General features: G+C 39.8%; 1 protein-coding gene across 6 annotated transcripts in view; it reads left to right on the forward strand.

Annotated features, from left to right (window-relative positions):
• The window catches only part of Sorcs1 (sortilin related VPS10 domain containing receptor 1), a 555,377-nt gene that overhangs the window by 291,370 nt on the left and 244,658 nt on the right, over positions 1-19,349 (forward strand). For all 6 annotated transcript variants that reach the window (XM_052714730.1, XM_052714729.1, XM_052714725.1 and 3 more), the window contains exon 3: positions 2,566-2,665. In XM_052714730.1, the coding sequence (XP_052570690.1) occupies positions 2,566-2,665 (100 nt within the window). The remainder of the gene's footprint in view (positions 1-2,565; positions 2,666-19,349) is intronic.

Raw genomic sequence — 19,349 nt, forward strand, 5'->3', positions numbered from 1 at the left:
TGAACAACTGTCATTACATGATACTTACTAATGTACTAACATTGGCACATTTCATCTTTCTCTCTCCAGGTCCCAGAGAGATTCTGTATGTTTGTTTTTTCTTGAACATGAAGTATTGCTCAGAAAATAAAGTAGTAACATACATATCTATATTTTCCTGAACTTTGCTAATGTAAATCTGAGTTACTCACTCCATTACATCTCATGTTAGGATAATAGTTAAACATGGAAACACTCATGTGTACTTGCATGTACACACACACACACACACACACACACACACACACACAGGCATGCACCCACACAGTTGAAAAAAAATCTAACAAAATCTAGGAGATGAGGAAGTCCTAGCAGAGAAATGCTCATTGAGGATGACTAAGGAAAGAACTGAAAAATCCAAACATCCATCATGGTCTGAGTGAGGAAAGAAATCTTAAACATTTCTTTGAAAGTAGCAGCATGTCTCCTCACATATAGTGGGAATTTGAGGAGAAAAAGGATTGGTGTGAGAGGAATAAAACAAGAAACATTCTTTTGAAAGAATTCTGAAGCCTTTTGTGGCTTTCTTTGCTGTCAGGGGATGCCTGTCTGACTGTGGAGGTCCAGACTCTACTCCTGAGTAAACCAAGTCATGCACTGTATTTGCACAGGCTCATTGCTAGTGCCTGAGATTTTGCCTACTTCCCCTTTCTAAATCGTCTCCTCTGAAAACATCCAAACTCTTTCAAGTAGTTTTGTTTAATACTCCTTCTTCCATGCTGTGGGATGCTATCTAAGCCTTGTAAATTCCTGGCTTTTTGGTACTTATCATTTGTGTAACATTTTCAGGTGAACTATCCTGAATACCAAGTCAGAAAAATTCTTATTTCTAGTAATAACTTTATACAGCTTTGTGGATCTAGTCTCTAGTCTGGAGTACACTCTTCCTGTATGGTGTGTGTACACATGTGTATGTGTACACCTCAAGGCCAGACATCAACACCTTGTGTCTTCTCAATTGCTTTCTATCTTGTTTTTGTGCAGGTTTGTGTAGTCTATGTGTGTGCATACATGTGTGAGTGTGTAGAAGCCAGAAGTTAGTTAACACTAGGCATTTTCTTCTGACTTTCTCCATGTTATATTTTGAGGAAGGGTCTCTTACTGAATGTGGAGGGAGCTAATTCCATCTATGCTGGACAGACAGAGACTCCTTGGATCTGCCTGTCACCCTCCACCTGACTTTGCATGGGTGCTGAAGTTAAAACATTTGTGCCATCATGGTTATGTGGTAAGCACTTGGGTGGCTGAGCATCTCCCTAATGCCTAGAGTTGGCACTGAATGTAAGAGACTGAGACAGTTAATCCATCTGTCTCTCACTTTCACTCGTTATGTCCTGTAGATGTTTGTGAGTCATCAACATCAAAAATGAATTCAAATGCTATTGTTTTGCTTTTCAAATTAAACCAACTTTATTCTCTAAGTATTATTAATATGCTTCTTGATCATTGTGCTCATCACACTATACCCATTAATTTTTTTGTTATTGGGGTGAGCTGGCTGTAAGGTACTTGAGAAGGCCCTGTGTGTTGCATCCTGCAACTCAGCACAGAGTCTGTTCCATTTTACTAACTCCACAAATATAGATGACACAATGGATTTCACTGTAAACTTCCTTTGTGAGAAAAAGAGGCTGAGAGGAAATTATAGAGCTATATTCTTCAATAATGATTTTTTAAAAGCTGAAGAAAAATTAAAACAACCTGCAGGAAAGGGACAGAACCTGGATGAATTTTTTCGATAGCCCATTTTTCAGCTGTTCTCTTTGCATAGGTCATTTGGGTGTTATTGATCACTTTATTCCAACTCTGATAACCCCTCCTGTGCTGTACTATCTATGATGGTTCCATGGAATTAAAACTTTAGGCTACAAAGTAGACCTTCATTAAAAAGATGATCAAACCTGTTTTATTTAACTGATTAATAGTTTATTGATAAGTGGTTAAATACTGACAGGACTTTACAAGAACCTCAGGGCCAAGAGTTGATAACCTTCTACTCATGCAGTTTAGGATTAGAAAAGGGCATCGGGAAGGTTGTGAAATTTTACTTGTTCTGAAGACATTTTCCTTGCTCTTAAAAAAGGGACTAGTAATCCATGTATTCTATGACCAAGGGTGAAAGCATAGTTTGTAGTCAAATCAGGACACCCTGATTTTTACACTGTGTCAGAGATAAAGCAAAAGTTTAGAAATGTCGTATCTACTAAAAATTCTTTTACTTTTGTGGTCAACTCAAAGGGTGTCCTCATATATTAATCTCTTTTAATTAATCTCATCCATTATGCAAAATGCATACTTTAAGGAGCAGTTGAGGGATGGCGTTTTAATTTTTACCAATTCAATTTAAATGCAAATGTTAACCACTCACATGATGCTACTGTGTACATAATTAAGCATCATTATATACTGCATGAATCATTTAGAAGCCTCCTGAGAGCCATTCTACTATGTAAAACATGCATTACACTGACAAGCAGCCAAATGATGTACACTTCTGTGCTCATTAAAGCATTTTTTGAATTACAGGTCAACCGATTATGGGACAACCTATGAAAAGCTGAATGATAAAGTGGGGTTGAAGACAATTTTAAGCTATCTCTATGTGTGTCCGACCAACAAGCGGAAGGTAAGATATGGATATAAAGCTTGCTACTGATTCATGACGTGACTCCTGTCTTGCTTTTGACTAACCACTCTTGCTACCTAAAATTCCATTAAAGTAAAGCTAGGATAAGAGATGTAAAATTAAGTTGATGGGTGTTAAGGTGGCAACATGCCTGACGTCTCATAATTTTCCAATCAGCAGCTGTGAAACTGAAGGGTCGGGACCAGCCCTGTTGTTTCCATTTAAGAAAGGCAGCTGCTGGGACAAGTCTTACCAAGAAGAGGCTGCTGACTGTCCTGCAAACATTCTTGGCTTGCCAGTCTCAAGAGTTAGAGCCAGGCGGATCTCTGTGAGTTCGAGGCCAGCCTGGTCTCCAAAGCGAGTTCCAGGAAAGGCGCAAAGCTACACAGAGAAACCCTGTCTCGAAAAAACCAAAAAAAAAAAAAAAAAAAAAAAGGAGAGCTTTCAACACACACCCTTGCTTTCTCTTGACATGGCATATGTAGATTAGCTAGAGTTTATGGGAAGGCATAGTCCCATAACAGTCAGGGAATTATAGACGTTTAGTTTCTCGGGTTTGTTCAGGTTGCACACTAGTGTCAGGATGGAGGTACAGCATGCCAAAGAGAGTGAAATTTGGTGAAGAGGTGGCTTTAATCTCTTCACAGATCCTGACTGTGAACTGCCTTAGGAATTATCATCTTTATTTAATGTGATGAAACTGAGGTTCAGAGAAAATAAATACCTTGCTTTTATCTGAGAGTTATAGGTGGCAATCAACTATACAGTCCATGCTTCCTCCTTGGTAATCATAAATGTTCTACTATATTAGTCTTCTCTGTTTTCTTCTACCAAGTGGGGTGATCTTCAGAAAGCTTTGTTCTCAGAAGAAAATCTTTGACTAATGACAAATCTCTCAAAGGTAGAAAAATGTTATATCTACATATTTGTTTTATAAATTTATATTATCACAACCTGAATCCTGTCATGTGAACCAGAAGCATCCCAGCCTTAGGAGAACAGATAATATCCACCAAGACCCAACAGAGTGCTGCCAGTCATTATTTCCTAAACTGGTTCTGTTACCCTGACAACAGAATTGTTACCTAGTCTCTCCTCTTAGAGTCACCATTGAATACTGTTAGCATGTTCAGAATTTCCTGTCTTCTGGTCTACCATCCTCAACTTGAGTATAATATCAAAAGTACCAGGTGGATGCCAAAAGTGCCATCCTGCTTCCACCCCTGTTGCTCTGGATCAGGGCTCAAGCGCCTTATGATGCTACTCACATACTTCTGACATGCATGTGGTATTAGATGCACTGTTCCCTCTGGCTCCAATCATGTTAAGTTCTCTAGTAACTGCAGCTCTACAGATGGATGTAGACTCTGGATTTGGATGGTTGGAGTGGAGACCCATCTAAGCTCAAGGCTGAACAGATAACTATGATGACTTACTTCATCTACCTAAGCGCAGTGTCCTTAGACTTAAAGTGGGCATAATGATTGCACTTGTCTTGTGACTACAGTTGTAAGGCATGTATGACATTAGACAATTCAAGTGCTCAGCACAGAACAATACAGGCTTAATCAATGTTTGCACTTCATTTTTCTTTCTTACCACCCTGTTCCTCCTGCTTCATAAAATTATAGGGAGTAATAGTAGTGATTATACCCTATAATTAAGACTGTCCAGGAGAACATTCTGTGATAATCAGAATGTTCTTCTAAGATGTCTAGTGCTTTAGACACTAGCAACCTATGGCTGGTGGATATTTTAAAGATGACTTAAATAACCGAGGAACTGAATTTTAAACCCCATTTAACTTTAGTTAACTTTATTTACATAACTACGTTTGGTGAAGATCACAACATGGGACAGCACAGCTTAGTATGAGATCTGTACCCTCAGCATTGCTTATTGACTAGTTACTTGGCTGTCTTCAATAATTCCATCTAAACAATTTTGGTCTGCTGTATACAGCCTTGGGATGTGGAGCTGAACTTCCAACCTTCAGTTTCATAATGAGATTTAGTTGTTTTCTGGCTTTAAATTGATTCTATCTCCTCTATTGATTTTAGTTCTAGTTCACATTTTTAGTAAATTTAATTTAACAATCAATAAACTGTATGCTAGGCAATGGAGGTTGAAGTGAGAAATAAGGGGAGTGAGACAGTTTAGTGGGTAGAGGTGCTTACTGTCAAGCTTGACAACTGGAACATGCACTGGAGGGGAGAACAGCTTGTCCTCTCACCTCCACACTAGCGTGATGTCGTGAGTGCAACAAATAAACAAACACAAAAGCCAGTGCCCCAAATTCCAAGATCCCATACCACAGTAGTAAAAGCCAAAGTGATGTCTAATTGAAAACACCTTGAACTGAGATTCAGAAATCACTGTCCCTGCCCTGAATGTGTTTCTACCTGGCAGTTGATTTGGGCAAATTGTTTATATTTGTAACATGTTATGGGGAAGATGTGAATTTATAGCTGAAATTTAGAACTGATCTTATCCAGTGATAGTGTCTGCTTTATTGATGGTATTTGAAATGAACATGATTTTTAAGACTGCAATGCCTAATATTGATTGCAGCCATTTCTATATATGCTGGATGCATGGTGATGGTCCCCAAACCAACACTTTTTTAGGAAGCAGATTTAGTTTGGCTCTCAGAGGAAGATAGTCTACTGGAGACAAGAAAGCCAGAAGGGAGGACACAAAAGGCTAATAATACAAAATCCAGTCTGCCAAATGCATTCATACCAATGGGGGTGCATGGCTAACCTGTACTGACCATTCACTTTACACTAAACATCTGGCCAGGGGACATTTAGATTTCTGAATTGATGCTTGGAAAAGCAAATTTTTCTTTAAAAAAAAAAAAGGGAACTGGCTCTCTGTGGCTGTGAGAGAATAGCTTCTCCAGGATTGATGCTTCCCACATGCAGAGTTGGTCCTGTGATGTTTGGGTTACAATGTTCCTGAGTAAGCCTAAACCAAGGCGTCCCAAGGGAAATGGAACCTTCAGGGCCACTGAGGTTCTGGCAGACTTAAGACATACAGGAGGATGATGAATGTTTTTTACAGTGATTCAAAAAAAATCAATAAAGTTGGCATAGCAATGTATTTGTGTACAGTTTTTCTGCTTTTGAAGAAAATTTATCACTATGAAATATATACCTACTGGAATAAGACATTTGAACCAAAGAGATAATACCTCTGCCTCTGCAACACCTTAAAATGAGAATGTTTTCTACAGAATATAAAACTGATGTAAAATGAGGAGGAAGAGACACAGCACATCATCAGGCTTTACTAATTATGCAAGACAAAGGCTCTCAAGCTTACTTCAGTTCAGGATTTCTGAAATTCTCCAGTGAAAAGGAGAATCCTATAAAGGATGTTATTAAGTCTTTTAGCTCTCCAGTGTGCTATCTGACAAGTTAGCTTCTCATGTCCAGATCTTCCTTTCTGTGTTTTGCATCAGTGGGAACAATTGAAATAAAGCAGACAAATTCTGCATAGCTGTCTGTGTTCCCAGAAACCTGTTTGTCTTCACATTCTTGTGCTATTTTTAGCTGTTTGTGAGAACAAGAGTGGTTCTTTAATCATCGAGTCTCAAACAGTGGGCACCAAGCCCTTGCTTTGCAGGCATCTTGTTAAGGACATCACTGGGATCAGAGTCCAGAATAAAACAGACCCTATTTACACTTTAAATTGATGATCAAACACTGTCTGTTTCTTTGTTGTTTGAGATAAATGACAACAGATTCCTTCAATATGTTTGATATAGTAAAAATTGTCCCCACATTATATGTTAGTCTAGCATGTCTTGACTAAGAGACACAGAAAGCCTGCCCCTAAGTATTATGTTCACTCACTCATACGTTCTTGTAGAAAGAATCCTGCACCTACTCTCTGATAAAGGAGATGGTCTCAAAGGACAAGGCTGAGTTGGCCCCAGTGCCAGAGGAGAGTCAGGGTAGCTACCTGTTACCATGTCTCTACAGGAGAACAGTTCCACACGTCCAGTTCAAAGTACATCTCTGTAGTCTATGTCTGCAGAGGTTTCTAGGCTGCACATACAGTCTTCTCTGAGAACGGATGATTTAACTCATCCCTGAAAAGAACAGCTGTGGTCCAGAGAGTGCTGAGGAGAGCTAATATTCGTGAATAAAAGGCAACCCCAAAGCAGTGTTAAAATCTCCATTCCATTTTCAAATTCTCTCCAGCATTTATTTGTATTGTGTTTAAAAAAGAAAAGGTCTTTGTACTCTGCCTTATTTATCAGTGATGCTTGTCTTATTGTTCCCAGACAACTCTAGCTGCCCTCCCTTCAAAGGTGTGTGTAGCATCCTCGGGGATTAAAGCTACAAAACTCATGGAAGCGAAAAGGAAAAAAAAAAAAGCTAGTTTAATTTTATCTTGCTGCAGTCAATTCATTTAGTTGCTATAATCTTATGATCTCTGCACAGTGTTCCTCACAGAGAGATTAAAAAAAAAAAAAAACCTAGACAGTGTTAGATTTTTATTTCTTGTGTCACTTTTCCATCCTTAGTCCTTCTCTGTTCTGTTATCACATCTTAATTAATATTATGCCTGCTGAGAGATGCTTCTAAGACTTTCGCCCTATAAATAGGACCCTTGTTCCCCAGAACACATTGATCATCCTTGCTAGTCTCTTGGTACCTGCCAGCATTAAACACTGTTTGCATTTTCTCCAGATGTTTAGGTTTTAATCACCATGCTGCATGTGGCACTTTCTAAATTGGTGTTTGATGATTGACTCCCCGAGTCTCCCCCACCCCAGCCTGCTTAATTATGTATATCATTTGTTTAGATGGTCCACTTGCCACGTGTGTGACTTGGGGGGTCAGGAGAGAGGTAGGATTGGTAAGATCTCCAAATTTATTGCGGAAGAACTCTGTCCTTGAACCAGATCTTAAAAGAAGGTAATTTACAATAGCTACTCCTTTATTTAACGGCTACAAAAATGGAATTCCTGATAAATAGTTTAGAGACTTAACATGCATCAGGCAAAAGAAAAGCAAAGATTGTGGGACCTTGAAAGAAAATGTTAAATGCCACTTACTCTGTGTGATAATACTGCACTGGAGAGTCTGTGCTGTGTCTGATCTTCCCTTCAGAAGGTGAGATCCTGAATGACACAAACAGCACTGATCAGCTTTCTACTCTCCCACATGACATCACTCTTGGTGTGCATAGTAGGTGCTCAGCACATGGCTAAGTATACGTCTTGAACTTGTGTTAAATGTTGGATTCCTGTTGTAACAAGCAGTGCCCTGTGAAGACAACCTCCACTCATTTCCCCTTGAAGTGACTAAACAAGGGTCACAGAGAATCCCCGTAGGTTTCAGCCATTTCTAGGCCATGCTGGATAATTGTATGTTCCCTAAGAAGAAGAGCATGATTAATCTTTAAAATGCCAGGACTTTGCATAACACTCACTCCACATTATCTGGAGAGGCCAAGAGGAACTAGAGCATTGTATAATACATCAAAGTGCTTATGTGACATTTCCCTTGGTGGGCACACAACACTTGCTCATTCTGCCCTACCCCTTTTATCTGTCCCTTTGTACACAAGCTCATCCATTTTCCTCTAATCTTCTGAAAAGAGTATGTATTTCATTCATAAAGAAGTGCTGTGGTGCATGAACTCCAGGCAGAATGGAAGAGGCATTTTCAAAATTTCAATGAAAGTGACTTTATTTTAGTGAATAAGGGCTTACTAGCCTCCACCTAACCTGAGTTACTATCACTGAAGGCAAAGACCATCTCTTTTGATTCCTCCTAGTTACATCTGAGTGTTTATACTGTTCTGATCCATTTAACATTGTCCAACTTTCTTCCTGAACACTAAAAATATAAAATTCAAGAAAATACGTTTTTGTGTGTGTGTGTCTTCTTTTTTTTTTCCCCGTGTGTGATTTTTCTAACATTTTTCCATACCTCTGGGTTTTAAACAAGCTGCATTATAGTTTCAGGGTGTACTCTTTGAAGCAGGGGCAGAGTTTCAGGAGCCTTATCACTCCAAGGTGGCCCTATGGAGCTCCTGGGCTCTGAAGAGCATAGATCGAAGGAACACTAGTATATGTATATGCAAGCACAAGCACACATGTATACACACACACACACACACACACACACACACACACACACACACACACACACACCTGATCGTGGATACCCCTGTCTCTGTGTACCTGCAACAGCCACTATTTTGCATAAATTAAAGCACTTTATTGACATTCATAAATGGCTTCATAAAACCACTCTTTTCAAAAGTTAAAAATTGTTTCTAAAACTGATGTCCAGTATTTTTCTAAGTATAAAATACATCTTAAGGCATTCTAGTTTCATTTGATCATTGTGTCAAATACCAAAACCAAGAGAAATGTAGGGGAGTAAGAGGGTTTTATTAAGCTTCACGGTTAGAGTCTATTACTGAGGAATGTTAGGGCTAGAAATCAAGGTTGGAAGCTGAAGACACAACTCTTTATAAGCTTAAGCAGGAACATCAAGCAGAAACCCTGAAGCAATTTGCTCACTAGAAAACCGTGTTTAGCCAGCTTTAATGTACAACCCAGGACCACAAGCCCAGGGAATGGTGCCACTCACAGTGGGCTGAGACCGCCCACATCATTGACAGTCAAGGTAGGCCTCTGCTGGTGTACTCACAGGACAGGCTGACCTGGGCAATCTCTCATCTGAGACTCTCTTCTCAAATAATGCTAGACTGTGTCATGTTGAAGGTTAAACCAAACTAAGATGTCAGGTTCAAAACTGAATTCGGGTATTGGGGCATAAAACTCACTTCCTTCTTTCTTCTTCCTTTATCCCCCATGTCACCTAATTATTCAAACTTCATAGAATTGATCATACAAACTTACATTTTATAGTTTTAATTTATGCACCATTAAAGGTAGTATTTAGTATTTTGGGGGTGGGATTTTCTTTCATAATTAGCATTCCCTGTTTGTTATTCCCCATTGTAAGACACAACGTCTATCGCATTCAATTTTTGCCCACTACACTACCATATTAACAAAATAACCGTGAATCAGAGATTCAAAACACTAAGTTCCATGTATATGAAGATCAGAATTATGACTATGATTATTGAGGTTTTACAGTCAATATTTTAGTAACCGCACTTGTGCTTAAAGTAATATATATATGTTATATATGTATGTAGCTAACTAGAGAAATAAATATAAAGATGATAGTTGGACAGGGTAATCTTTCCTAAGTTTAAATAATCTTTATAAAACTTAAAAATTGCTGGACGGTGGTGGCGCATACCTTTAATCCCAGCACTCGGGAAGCAGAGGCAGGCGGATCTCTGTGAGCTCGAGGCCAGCCTGGTCTACAGAGTGAGTTCCAGGAAAGGCGCAAAGCTACACAGAGAAACCCTATCGTGGAAAAAAAAAAAAAAAAGAAAAAAAAAACTTAAAATTTTCTGTTTTATATTACTTTTAACAAATGATCTTAGTGAAAATAATGAAACATAAATAAGCCTTCTGCAAACTTTATGAAGTAAGATTTTCCTGGAAACTGCAATGTTTTTTATTTCTGACTGGATCTTGGAAGTTAGGTGGCACAAGGTGACCAGACTGTCACAGTGAAAAGACAGATACACTGCAGATTCGGACCCTTTTCCATGTCTACAGAAAACTCTGTTGTTCTTTTGTGAAGCAGATATTATCTACCTCTCTATCTTGCTTCTTATTTATTTATTTTTGCCTCCTCATCTGTCCTTATTAGAGCTCTTGTTTGCTGTAGTCTGGCTGCCCTACTGTTAAAAGCCCATCCATTACCCTTTTATGAAGGTCAGATGCATTATTTCAGGTTAGGCCCAAGTTATGCTCCGCTGTGGAAAATGGTTAGAGTTCCTTTCAACATTCTGATCTGTTTGCTTCCCGCACACTCCCTGTGGCTTCTCAGGGGTTTCCATCATCCGGTGTTTGACATATTGTTTCTGGAACATTTGTTTCTAGTGAGTACCATGGGCTGCTCTCATGATGGATGGCAGTGAAAGCCTACCACTGTAGGAAATCTGCCATATTTACCCAGGTGGGGATGCCTCCCTCTTAAGTGTGAGAGCTGCCCCAAGCATTGTCATGACACTGTCAATCCAAACGAATCAATGTGGAGGAATCTTTTATAAAACCACTTCTTCTGCCCTGGAGAAATTAAGTGACTACCTGCAGCCTCAGGGACTAAATGGATTTTCTATTGAAACATTTTTGTTGCTGCTCTTGACTTGTCCTTTCTCTTGAGGAAGTCTTCCTTTGAAAGTTTATCTCACTGTTCCTCTAGACATGCATTTTCCTGACTTACTGGCCCCTTACCTCTAATGTGCATCTTGCCTCCTAATGTTTCAAGTATTTGAAATAAATTTGGCAGAATGAAAGTACTATAGCTTGCAGAATAATAAAACAGGCTTACATCTTCAGAGGTAGAAGGCCTTTGGGGGGAGTATATGATGTACTTGTTAGCAGAGATATCTACTTTGATTGCTTACAGCTGTGTTTATTTTGAAGGGGGACCAGACTACTACACATTGCCATGGTGCCTGTAGTGGAGAAAAGGACAGTGTGGATGAATCTGAAAAATAAAGAGTAGGGTAAAGAAAACATTCTGATTACGCACACCTCTCACAGAGAAGAGGCGTGGCCAGTAAGGCGCAGATCGGGAAACCAAGAGGGACGGTGGCAGAGGTTGCTGCAGTGAACTGGAGGTAGCCCAATAGCAGTGAAAGTGAACACAAAACGCACGGAGGACAATGAACAGAAAAAAAAGAAGTAATAAGACAGTAAATATTTTCAGCAGTAGAAGTTAAGGAATCCCTTGAGATGTCTCAGAGAAAGGAGGGCTAATTTAGCGGGAACTTATTAAGGCTTTCAGAGGGAGCACAATTCACCCTTATCTCTCTGTCCTTCCCAATTGGTTTCAAATGGGTAAAAGATGTGGGTGGCTCTTTCTGAAACTGGTTAATGAGGAAAGAGAGCACAATTATGCTTCAAGTATGGGGCTGCTGCAGGCCTAGATCTAGGCTCCCCAGTGGCCCCCTAGCGGCAGATTCAAATATAACTGGGGCCCTTCCCTACAAAGTGCTGTCTCCTTAATGCGCGCATCAATTCTCCCCCAGTGGCTTCTCACGTTTCTGCACACAACTTGCGGTTTTTGTATGTGTTCCATCACTGTGAAGCTATGCTTTATTTGAAGTTAGCCATGTGTCTCAACTCAATGCCTTTATTAGTCTTGGGATAATGCTTAATTAGAATGGGCTGTGAGGACACTTTCTGGCTTTGCATTCCAGTTAAGCCATGTCCTAGCTGGATACTCCTGGACCAGGCTTTGTTTGTTGACTGGTCTCCTTTGAGCCTTTTTGTGATATTTTTCTTCCTCTTTAAAGTAAAATGCAGTAATTGTGTCAACATCATAAGGCAGATACAGCAAGAGTCAAAACAAGCCATATATATACCTGAACACAACAAGCATCTAGAAAATGTTATTTTGTTGTTCTTTTTCTTTATTTCAAATTATATGACATGCCATATCTTGCCATTTATCAATCAGTGGTTAAAATGTATCTATTTTGTACCCTTTCTAAAGAATTAGGTCTAGAAAAGAAACATATGACATTATGCTAGCTCTTAGAGATCATACAGACTGGCAAAGAAAACAAACATACAGTCAATTCCAGTGCAGAACTTACATATTGTAATAGCTGTATACACACAGCACTGTCCCTGGGGGCTCCACGAATCTTTCACAGCCATGCAAATATTTGTCAAAGGAGAAAGGGAAAAGAAGATGAAAACTGTCTTTTAGTGCATGTGCTGCAAGGAAATGATGCTCACAGAGCACCACAGATAAATTGGAGTGATTTGCAATTTTCAATGTCTATTTTCAGACTTAAAGCATACGAATTTCCATTACTATTTAACCATTATGACTAATTGGACCTCCCCAACATATCTTCATGAGCATTTGAATTATACGTCTAATGTAATAATGAAATTTACTTCTAATTTTGCAAACTTTTATACTGTCTTAAATATAAAATCAGGAAACAGACAATGCTCACATTATTAATATTGAACTAATAGATCTAAAAAAACCATCTTCTTATGGATTTTATGTATTTACCATTTATCTTGAGTAATTTATCAGTTAGAACCATTGATGAGCTTTGGAAGTAAAGTATTAAGGACAAAAAAATAGCACACATTTGTGCATAATTCTTTCCAGATATTTTGAAAGATTAAATGAATGTAAAAGTAAGATGCGTGGACCTTCACTCCCCCAGTGACCTTATGGAGTTTACCATCCCATTGCAAAAATGCAATTACATTGTATAAGATGGTGGATGCAATGATAAAGGCCCTAATAATTTGGAGGGGACTGTATGCTAGAATTGTCATGAAGTCATCATGAGAAGGCTTCACTTGTTCAGTGAAGAAGATGACTGTGAAATGGTATCTTAGTTAGCTTTAAGTACCACAGCATAGGGTCATCTATGAAAAGAAACTTAAAGAATTGCTGAGATTAGATTGGCCTGTTGAAATATCTGTGGGGGATTTTCTTGTTTATTAATTAGTTAATAATCAAATGATTATTAAAAATATGAAGTTATTAACTGCTGTGGATGATTGATTGATAAATAAAACCCTGATTGGCCAGTAGCCAGGTAGGAAGTATAGGTGGGACTAACAGAGAGGACAACTGAGAGAACAGGAAGGCAGAGGTAGACACTGCCAGCCGCCGCCAGGACAAGGAAGATGTAAGGTACCTGTAAGCCACGAGCCATGTGGCAAAGTATAGATTAATAGAAATGGGTTAATTTAAGATAGAAGAACTAGATAACAAGAAACCTGCTGCGGCCATACAGTTTGTAAATAATATAAGCGTCTGTGTGTTTATTTTATAAGTGGATGGTCGGACTGCCGGGGCTTGGCGGGACCCGGAGAGGAAACTCCAGCTACAATTAACAATAATTATGGTGGGACAGCCCCATTTCCTGGGCAGGTGGTTCTGGGCTGTATAAAAGAGCTGGTTAAACACTGAGCAAGCCAACAAGCAGCTTTCCTCTGTTTCTCACTTTCTAATTTCTGCCCTAATTTCCCTCAGTGATTGAATATACGTTCTCAAAGATGACATAAGACCTTCCTCCTCTGAGTGAGGATGGCTTTTGGCCATAGTGATCCTCAAAGCAACAGAAAAGAAATTAGAACATGTGTGATCATTGACAGTAGAACGAATATAATTTGGTGAAAGCAACATTTTGACTGCTAGACTGTAAAGATTCTGAAGTGTATTAAAAGAACTCTATGCATAGACTATTCACAGATTGAGATACATAGGTAGATGTGAGCATGGGGTTTGCATGGATACAGATTCTATGTTTTTTATATCCTGGAATCTTAATTATTTTGTAGGATGTCTTCCATATCTTGTTCTTTTCTTAGAAGACACTCTTTGGCAGGTCATTTTTATGCTTATGGTTGATTTAGAAGATAGAGTCTTTGCCAACATATTAAATGATGAGGCAGCATCCTGGGTCAGGGCTGTGGGTAAACATTGAGAAAGGGAGAAAATGAGAATGATGGATTGAAACACATCAGTGAGAGAAAGAGCTGCACATTTTGGGGTCTGTGGTGTGGCAGTGTCTGGTACTTGATCTTCCTTTCCAGTGCTTTCCAAAAAGTGACCGTATTTCCTGAAAATGACAATAGCTACAGCTTAAAGGCTTGTATTTTCTCCCTCCATCAGCAAATACACTTTTCACTGGATAGGGCAGCTTTTCTTAGGATTTAAGCCCATCCAACTTAACCTACAGCATTGCACTATTTTAGTTCCAGAAAAAAAAGACAAAATTTGTCCTGGGGAAAGAGATGGTGGATCTTGAGGTATAAAGTTACCTGGAAGCTACCTACTTTACCTGGGTTTGTGTTACCTAGTGTAACAGTGTGCAGTGTGCTTGTGTATGCCGACCTTGCATGCTTTATTAGTGCACTATTTAACCAAAAGATTAGAGTGGAGAAACCCACTGCCTAATGCTGCCTTTGTTCCTTTGGCCCACAGCCTCTGTTCTTCCATTTGAAAGTTCATTGCTGACATTTGCACAGTCCCACAGAAGACTCAGTCGCTTTTGACCATAGATGCCCATTGTTCCGAGAGGGGTGACCTTCACCCCTAGGCACCAATTAAAATCTATTGCTTCTCGCCCCTGCAGTGCTTGGTACTCCGTGTAATTCTGGCTCAAAGCCCAGGGAAACTGGTGGGATGCATTCTTCTTAGTCCTGTTCTTACTTTTATTCTCCAAACAAGAAATGAAGAAGGGTATTTCTCTGGAGGAAGAAGGGGCAGACCACCATGGCAGTGATAAAAGGATTTCGGTTAAATACCCCCACTTTAATGAAGGCCTTCAATAAATGAAGGAAATAGAGAAAAAAATGGGATATTACCAGTAGGTTTATTCTAGACTGAGGCATCCCAGTTCTCCAGTTACTTCATGATGATGTGTAGCTAGTTGCAGCTAGGCATGGCTAGGCTTACTCTATAGAAAGTTGGCAAAGGGAAAAGACCCAGAGTGCTAAAAGTGAGACACAGATCCTTCTATTTGTCAAATTCTGTGAGTGTCTAGCACCTCTTTTGGCTGGTGGGCTTTGGAGTAAATTTAAGTTCTTCCCTATCATCATCATATTTAGGATAAAAATATTTAGAGCTTGAAGTCATTTGTTTAAGATCATCAACATCATGGTAGGAAGATTGGGGTTTCTGACTAACCAGAGCCTTAAAATGCTAATCTAAGGATCTCAAAAGGGGTGTGTTACCCTTTGTCATCTCTCCACTCCTTAGCATTTTCTCTTTCTTCTTATGTTCCTGGAGGTATGATGCTGCTGATATTTTAATTGGGTTTGAAATTAAATTCTAGCACCTAAATTATGTTGGTATACATAGCCATAGGATAAACACAGTGGTCCACAAACAAATCTGACTGACTACGCTTGGATGGAGTCAAGAAAGTCCCAATTTACTAAACTTAAATGGAGCTTGAAATTGGTCTTTCCCTATTCAGTTTTGCTTCCTCAGTCTAAGCAAAGTTAAAGGCAGATGAAAGATACTGTCCTTTTCTGTGGAGAGAAGCTCTTCTTCCACTTTTTACCACAGCCATGACAGCCGTAAGCAGTTCTTAGATCTACACAGAAATTGCTTCCTGCAGTTATATTCTCCAAGCTTCACTATTTGAAATTTTATAGACTTGCAAAGATTATATTTCCAGGAGGGTTTAAAATTTCCTAGGGGCCACAAACATTCAGTTTTTCTCATCTCATGGGCTTTGGTGATAGACACTGGGAGCCTAACACAATGAGGAGGAAGCTGGCCAGCTCCCTGGAGAGTCTTGGTCAGCATTCTATTACCCAGTAACCAATGAAACTAGAGACACACTTGTGGTAAAGCTGAGAAGACTATGGAGCCCAAACAAACCAGGATTCTTATGTTCTTCTTATACAGACCTAACTCCAGGGAATCACACAGACATTTGAAATAAATATGTGGGTGAAAGCTGTATGAAAATTGGCTATTACCCATCTGCAACTATTTAGTCTGGGGCTTCATTGCTTACTTTTCTTTCTTACTTCTCTCCTTTCCTGATTTTTCCTCCTCTAACATCATTAATATCAAAGGGAGAATAAATGACAAGACCACCTAATTTGCTAAGGAAATAATGAGACCACCTTGTGTGCTTACAGTATGATAAAAAATAATCTTAGAAGTGTGTGTGTGTGTTCAATAATCTCGCAAAACTACTGTGAGGTAAGAGGGTGTTATGATACAGCTTGGTACACCCAAGGCTTCATGCGTAACTGTAACACATGTTGCTAAATGGCCTTATTAAAAAAAAAAACAAAAACAAACAAACAAACAAAAAAAACGGAGCCAGCTATTGGGGTGAAAACTGAGAGATCAGAGGAATAGAGCAAGCCACAGCCAACCTCACTGCACCAACTCCTCAGCCGATCCTGTTTCCTCAGACTGGAAGCCTCTGAGTCCTCACCCGTGAGGGTCTCCGTTGAATTGCTTAACAGCCTCTAGTTCCTGGTCCTCACACCTTATATACCTTTCTGCTTCTTGCCATGACTTCCTGGAATTAAAGATGTGTGTCCTTCCCAAGCAAAGACACGAGATATCAAATCCTAGGATTAAAGGCGTGTGCCGCCACTGCCTGGCTCTGTTTCCAGTGTGGCCTTGAACTCACAGAGACCCAGATGGATCTCTGCCTCCTGAGTGATAGGATTAAGGTTGTGTGCATCACAGTCTGGCCTCTATGTCTAATCTAGTGGCTGGCTCTGTCCTCTGATCCCCAGATAATTTTTTTTAATTTAATTTAATTTTATTTTACAATACAATTCAGTTCTACATATCAGCCACGGATTCCCTTGTTCTCCCCTCTCCCACCCCTCCCCTTCCCCGCAGCCTACCCCCATTCCCACCTCCTCCAGGGCAAAGCCTCCCCCGAGGACTGAGATCAACCTGGTAGACTCAGTCCAGGCAGGTCCAGTCCCCTCCTCCCAGGCCGAGCCAAACGACCCTGTATAAGCCCCAGGTTTCAAACAGCCAACTCATGCAATGAGCACAGGACCCGGTCCCACTGCCTGGATGCCTTCCAAACAGATCAAGCCAATGGACTATCTCACCCATTCAGAGGGCCTGATCCAGTTGGGGGCCACTCAGCCATTGGCTCATAGTTCATGTGTTTCCATTCGTTTGGCTATTTGTCCCTGTGCTTTATCCAACCTTGGTCTCAACAATTCTTGCTCATATAAACCCTCCTCTTTTAGCTGTGGATCTCTGCATCCAGTTCCCTCAGTCATTGGATGGGGTTTCTAGCACGACAATTAGGGTGTTTAGCCATCCCATCACCAGAGTAGGTCAGTCCCAGATAAATTTTATTTGTTAGAACACAAATAAAATGTCACCCCAGGAACTTGAACCCAGGTCTTTGCATTTCTGGCCAATGTTCCTGCAGTTGTAATTAATGGTTTTCTAAATATACTCTAGTTTGCGTGTCTGAGATAGCCTCTTTTCACTAGTATTCTTAAAGAAAAGAACTGGTTCCTCCAGAGACCTCTAATAATTATGTTTTATATATGAGCTGTAGAATCTCAGATAAAATGAACAGCACAGAGTAGAAGAAATGGCAATGCATATGTCCTGTTTTAAGTCTGCTTGTGTGAAACCATTTAGCCTCCTGCTCATCACTTCAAAAGAACAACCTTGACAGCCTCATAGAATGAGCCTGATGCTTTTCAGAGGTCCGAAAAGGACTCCATATATATCTTTACTCCAAGCCCTCATACTGACCTGTTCGAGGAACTCGCTCAACATTTGTGGTACACGTATGAGTAAACAAGTAAAAAAGTAAAAGGACTCTGGTGGACATCTTTCTCTTAATTTCTACGTTGACAGTTTCAAAAAGTGACCACAATAGACTTTTCATGGCAGGAAGATGAGCAGAATGAGACTTCTCTAATTCACCATCTTTATAACTGGGCACAATTCCTTGTTCTGGCTTGGTGCTTAACTGACCGGCCAAGAGGTTCTCTGTCTTCATGCACAATATTTACCTGTGCCTAGAGGCAAGAGGAGTGGTGTGCTTGGCAAATGGAGTAAGTATCTTCTTCAAAGCAGTCTTTGTTGTTGGAAGGATGTTGCTTAGTGGAGTCACAGCTGAGTAATGGCCTTTCCGTTATTCTATGGACATACTGGGTATTCACAAGTTCTTTCCTGGTCTAGCTTGGTTCATTGACTCTGATTAGAACTTCTGGCCCCACTGTTACCTTTAATCTTTGAGCTATATCATCATCATGGGCCATAATGAATAAATTAGCCCACCTTTCTTCTTTTATCTTTTATAAAATGTTTAAGTAAAACGATTAAAATTAAGAGAAAAGAAGTATAGAGAGAAGTAAAAGGAGTTGTTTGGAGTAGACTCGAGCCGTGCCGGGAAATGCCTACGCCTCTTCTACTGAGCGGCTGTGACTCATGCTTCTCAGTGAAGGAAGAAAGCAGTAAAGGGTTTTGCTCCTCAAAGCAGTGAACATAATGAATTTCAAACTGTAAAGTGTATCTGCAAGATATTCTGTGAGCATTGGCACAAGGATAAGAGCTAATACCAAAACAAGAAACCCTAAAAGTATGAAGGTGGTCTTATAAACTCCACTGCAAAGTGGAGGAAAAAGAACCCCCAGGAAGTGTATTGGTGAGGGCATGTCTCTAAAAAGCTTTTTGGTAAACACGTTATACACATATTACCAACAGTTATAATTTCTGTTAGGCCACAGTCATTTTGCTGGAGTGCATTGGCGATGTTAGAAAGGGCACAATGAAAAGACAAGTTGCAGAGTCTTGTTTTCTCAGCCATTTGTGCGGGAACACTATATCTAGAAACTTTGGCCTTTCTCAGTATGCACAAAAATGCTCAGTATATGCCAACCTCCCTTTGAGGAAATTGATGGAATAAAGAGGCCAAATTGCTGCAAAGTTCTTAAACCATAACACATATAAGTACCACCATAGTTGCTTGTAAAGATGTAGATTCCAAGGCTCTAATTCTCAGGAATTTCAGTAGACTAACTCTGGGAACCTGCATTCTACTATTTCCCCAAGGC

This window comes from Peromyscus californicus, unplaced genomic scaffold, assembly GCF_007827085.1.
Source record: "Peromyscus californicus insignis strain IS unplaced genomic scaffold, ASM782708v3 Scaffold_4__1_contigs__length_199733344, whole genome shotgun sequence".
Classification (NCBI taxonomy): domain Eukaryota; kingdom Metazoa; phylum Chordata; class Mammalia; order Rodentia; family Cricetidae; genus Peromyscus; species Peromyscus californicus.